A 4,139-nucleotide genomic window follows, 5' to 3' on the forward strand; every position below is an offset into this window, starting at 1 on the left:
AGAGAGAGAGAAAGAGAGAGAGAGAGAGAAAGAGAGAGAGAGAGAGAGAGAGAGAGAGAGAGAGGAAAGGAGGGAGGGAGGCTGAGAGGGAGGGGGAAGAGGAGAAGGGAAAGACAGAAGCTGCCTCTGAGGGGGGGAAGGCAGGGAGGGAGGGAGGGAAAGAGAGGTAGAGAGAGAGAGAAAGAGAGAGAGAGAGAGAGAGAGAGAGAGAGAGAGAGAGAAAGGGAGGGCTCAAACTGGAAGCAGAAGGAAGATCAGGCCATGGTGGGGGGGCTTGTCTCTTAAAGGGACAGAACAGACCATTACATCACCTATGCTCTTCCTTTTATTTATAATAAACTTTCTCCTCCACCATACCAAGGAGTAGCCATGTCCTCTCCTTTCCTTTTTATTTATTTATTTATTTTATTTATTTTTTTTGAGACAGGGTTTCTCCGTAGCCTTTTGGTTCCTGTCCTGGAACTAGCTCTTCTAGACCTCCTTTTTATTTCTTTATATTCTTCATTGAGACACCTTGAGGCAGTGGAGGTGACCCCTAAAGTAATAGCATTTCCCATAATCTGTGAGATTACAGTGCACACAAGCGACTAAAATGTTCTTGAAACTGAACGCATGCCCCTCAGCACTTTCCATTTTTTTATGGCTGAGTTCAGCCATGGAGATTGGGAGAAAATGTTGCAGAGCCAGCGTAGGCAGGCAGATCTCCACCCTGGTCTACATAGTGAGTTCCAGGATAGCCAGGGCTATATAACAGAGAGACTCTATCTCAAAAAACAAAACAAGACAAAGCAAAACAAGAAAAGTTTCTGGCTATTCAGAAGCAAAAAGCTTATGTAGAAAAATGAAAAGGACAGACAGGACATGCAAAAACCAGAGCCGAGGAAGAAACTTGTTACCTGGCAGGAGGAAGCCTCTGCTGGGTTTGGCAGTCAGCCATGGCTTACAGTAAGACTCTTCATCAGGCTTGTTGATGAACTCAAACTGACAGGGTACTTGGCCATTGTGAATCGTGAAGGATTGTGTTTGCAACTGCATGTACTTCACATTCTCAAAACAGAACTGGGAATAGACAAGGGATCAGTCAGAACCAGTGTTCTCTTTTCAAGTTGTGCCCCCACCCTGACTGGGAAAAGTATTTGTTTGGGAAGAAAACGAAGGACCATCTCTCTGAAATGTATTTAGCTGGGATGGCACAGTTGCCGCTGAAGACTAGTGGCCTACGCAAGCCAAAGCCCAAGTTGTTTCTATACGTAGACTTCCTGAAGCCAACAAAGCTTCCATCTTCTACATCCAAAACCATTTTCAAAATACCATACCATGCTCTAGTTGACCCGAGCCTGAAGGTCAAGCTCACTCTGCCAAGGGGCTGGACCACTGCAGCATAAAGTATCTTATCTTCCCTTGAACTCCGCTTGTTTTTTCAGACAGTCTCACTAGGTAGCCCTGGTTGACCTGGAATTCCTGGAACTTGCTATAGACCAGGCTAGCCTGAATTCAGAGATCCACCTTCCTCTGCCTCCCAAATTCTGGGAATAAAGGTCATGTCACAACACCCAACACAATGTCCAACGCAAACCACCACCCCAACATGGGTTCTGGGGCTTGAATTCAGGTCCTACCAACTGAGCCAATTCCCCAAACCCTGATGCTAATATTTTTAACAGGTCTGGGTCTTTCCTACCTCCCGCTTGGAGAGTGATACAGAAGGAATGTTGGCATTTTCCATCTTATCCAGGGAGCGGACAATTTCCTCCAGCGTCTTCCGGTAGAGTTCTTCATTCACAACCCTCACCTGGGAGGAAAACATTAGAGACTGAGTGTGACACCTTCTGCCCATTCTTCTTTCTTGGTGTTGAGAGTGCTTGGGGCATCAGGAAACAGCAGCTGACAGCTAAGTATACTGATTTAGTACATTAACAACCTAATTAACGACAGACTCACAGAAGGATCCCCAAGCTACTAAAAGGCTGCCTGCTTCTTGATCAGCAGGAGGACACTGGAATGCCCCAGCTGATCCTCCTTGGGTATCAGATCTTGGCCAAAAGACGCTTTCTATCTCTGTCCTCCTTGCTGCCACCCAAAAGCCAGCAATGGGTTATTTTTTCTATGGTTTTGATAGAAAGATGTACTTCTCTGCTTTTTTTAACCCAAATTCACTGGCAAGGAAAAGTATGTCAGGCTCTCCCATCTGTATTTTAATTATAAACACTTTTTTTTCACTTTTCAACAATAAAATATTAATTGCAATATTACTTAGTGCCCCCCTTCTCAGAGAGTGTCTCTGAATAGGGTGGCCTCCAACTCACAGCTTAAAGGCCAGAGTCACCACACCCAGACTTAGGCTCTTCTCCAGGTTCAGATTCTGAGCTGCATCTACTCTACTACACCTGCAAGAACAGGTAGCACAAACAACACAGAAGCCTCTGGAGACAAAATGCAAATAAATAATGAGTACCGGAAGGTCTAACTTCAGTAGGGTCAGGGAGCTGCGACCTAAAACAATGCTCTCTCTCTCTCTCTTCTCATTGTATTAACTAAAACGATTTTTAAATATTATTGGCGGGGCTGGAGAGATGGCTCAGCGGTTAAGAGCACTGGCTACTCTTGCAGAAGACCCAGGTTCAGTTCTCAGCACCCACATGGCAGCTCACAACTGTCTGTAACTCCAATTCCAGGGAATCTGACAACCTCACACAGATAGACATGCATGCAGGCAGAATGCCAATGTACATAAAATAAATTAAAAATATATTGCCTAAGTTACGGGAAAGTAAGCTCATCTGTAGCTGGTGGAAGTATAAAACAATACGACTGGAACTGGGAAAATGACTCAGCGGTTCAGAGCACAGACTGCTCTTAGAGAGGACCCAATTTTCCACACTAGTATAGTGGCTCACAACCATCTGTAACTCTAGTTCCAGGGGGTTGGGTTCCTGCCTTCTCCTGGCCTCTGGAAGCACCAAGCATGTAGGCCATGTATATACATGCATGCAGACAAAACATGTGCCTTCTCGTAGTCTCTAGGAGCACCAAGCATGTAGGCAGTAATAAATAAATGCATAAATAAATATGTCTTTTGAAATGGTAAAAGCTGTTGGGAGTAGACACTAATAAATGAGCAGGCACTAACTAGTAGGTCTTAGGCAGTCCACGTATCTAGAAATGAGCTCAAGCTGGACCATAGAGGAATTTCAGTTGTTAGATAAAAGCATTCCTCAGGAACTAATGAAACCAGTTCCCATCTACCAAAATTAGCCATTTCCCTTGCCTCTGGCAGAAGGGGCGTGCAAAGACTATCTGTGGACCTATCAGCAGATCAAAACCCACACTGACCTCCAGGCTCCTTCAGTGTCACAAGTATAGTTTAGGTTTGCAAAGTCCACAACAGTCTGTTGGTCTTTCCCTCCCCAGCTACTCATCCTTCCAGTATAACCCACTCTTCTCTACTATTCTCTCCCCGCCCCCCACTGTCTCTAGCTCGTGCTAGCCTCTTGACTGCTGTGCTCTGTTCTCTCTCCCTTCCAGTCTATCTCCACTATTCTCTCCCACTTCCTAGGCCAGGCAGTGCTGTCTTCTTTCCCTCTGCTCTGGACTCCTCCAGATGCCTTCAGATATTTTCTCTCTCTTATTCACATTAAAATTATGGAGCAGTCCTGTAGGGGGTTTCTTTACTGTGTCCCTTCACATACATTACTGCAACCCCTCTTATAAACTAATACATTTAAAAAAAACATGTACACACACACACACACACACACACACACACACACAGAGTCTTGTTATGTTTGCCAAACTGTTCTCAAAACCCTGGGCTCCAGCAATCCTGTTATAGCTCTCTGAATAGTTCAAACCATTGCCTGCACCACCACCCTGCTAAAATAGAATTCTCCTTGAACTACTGATGTCACCACTGAAAACTTCAGTCTAAGATAGGCAGTAGTAGAGCACACCTCTAATCCCGCACTGGGGAGGCAGAGGCCAGTGGATCTGTGAGTTTGAGGCCAGCATGGTCTACAGAGGGAGTTCCATGACAGCCAGGGTTAGGGTTACACGGAGAAACCCTGTATCAACAAAGAAACAAAGAGAAAACTAGAAAGAGAATGTATTTCAGTCTACAGAAATACTCAAATACAGACATT

The 4,139-nt window shown here is 45.0% G+C and overlaps 1 protein-coding gene across 3 annotated transcripts in view; it reads right to left on the minus strand.

The window, feature by feature from the left end:
* Positions 1 to 4,139, minus strand: part of Inpp5b (inositol polyphosphate-5-phosphatase B) — a 69,833-nt gene that overhangs the window by 9,455 nt on the left and 56,239 nt on the right. For all 3 annotated transcript variants that reach the window (XM_026781935.1, XM_026781934.1, XM_026781936.1), the window contains 2 exons: positions 1,682 to 1,792; positions 897 to 1,059 (listed from right to left, as the gene is read on the minus strand). In XM_026781935.1, coding sequence (XP_026637736.1) covers positions 897 to 1,059; positions 1,682 to 1,792 — 274 coding nt within the window. The remainder of the gene's footprint in view (positions 1 to 896; positions 1,060 to 1,681; positions 1,793 to 4,139) is intronic.

This window comes from Microtus ochrogaster, chromosome 10 (assembly GCF_000317375.1).
Source record: "Microtus ochrogaster isolate Prairie Vole_2 chromosome 10, MicOch1.0, whole genome shotgun sequence".
In the NCBI taxonomy this organism is placed as follows: Eukaryota; Metazoa; Chordata; class Mammalia; order Rodentia; family Cricetidae; genus Microtus; species Microtus ochrogaster.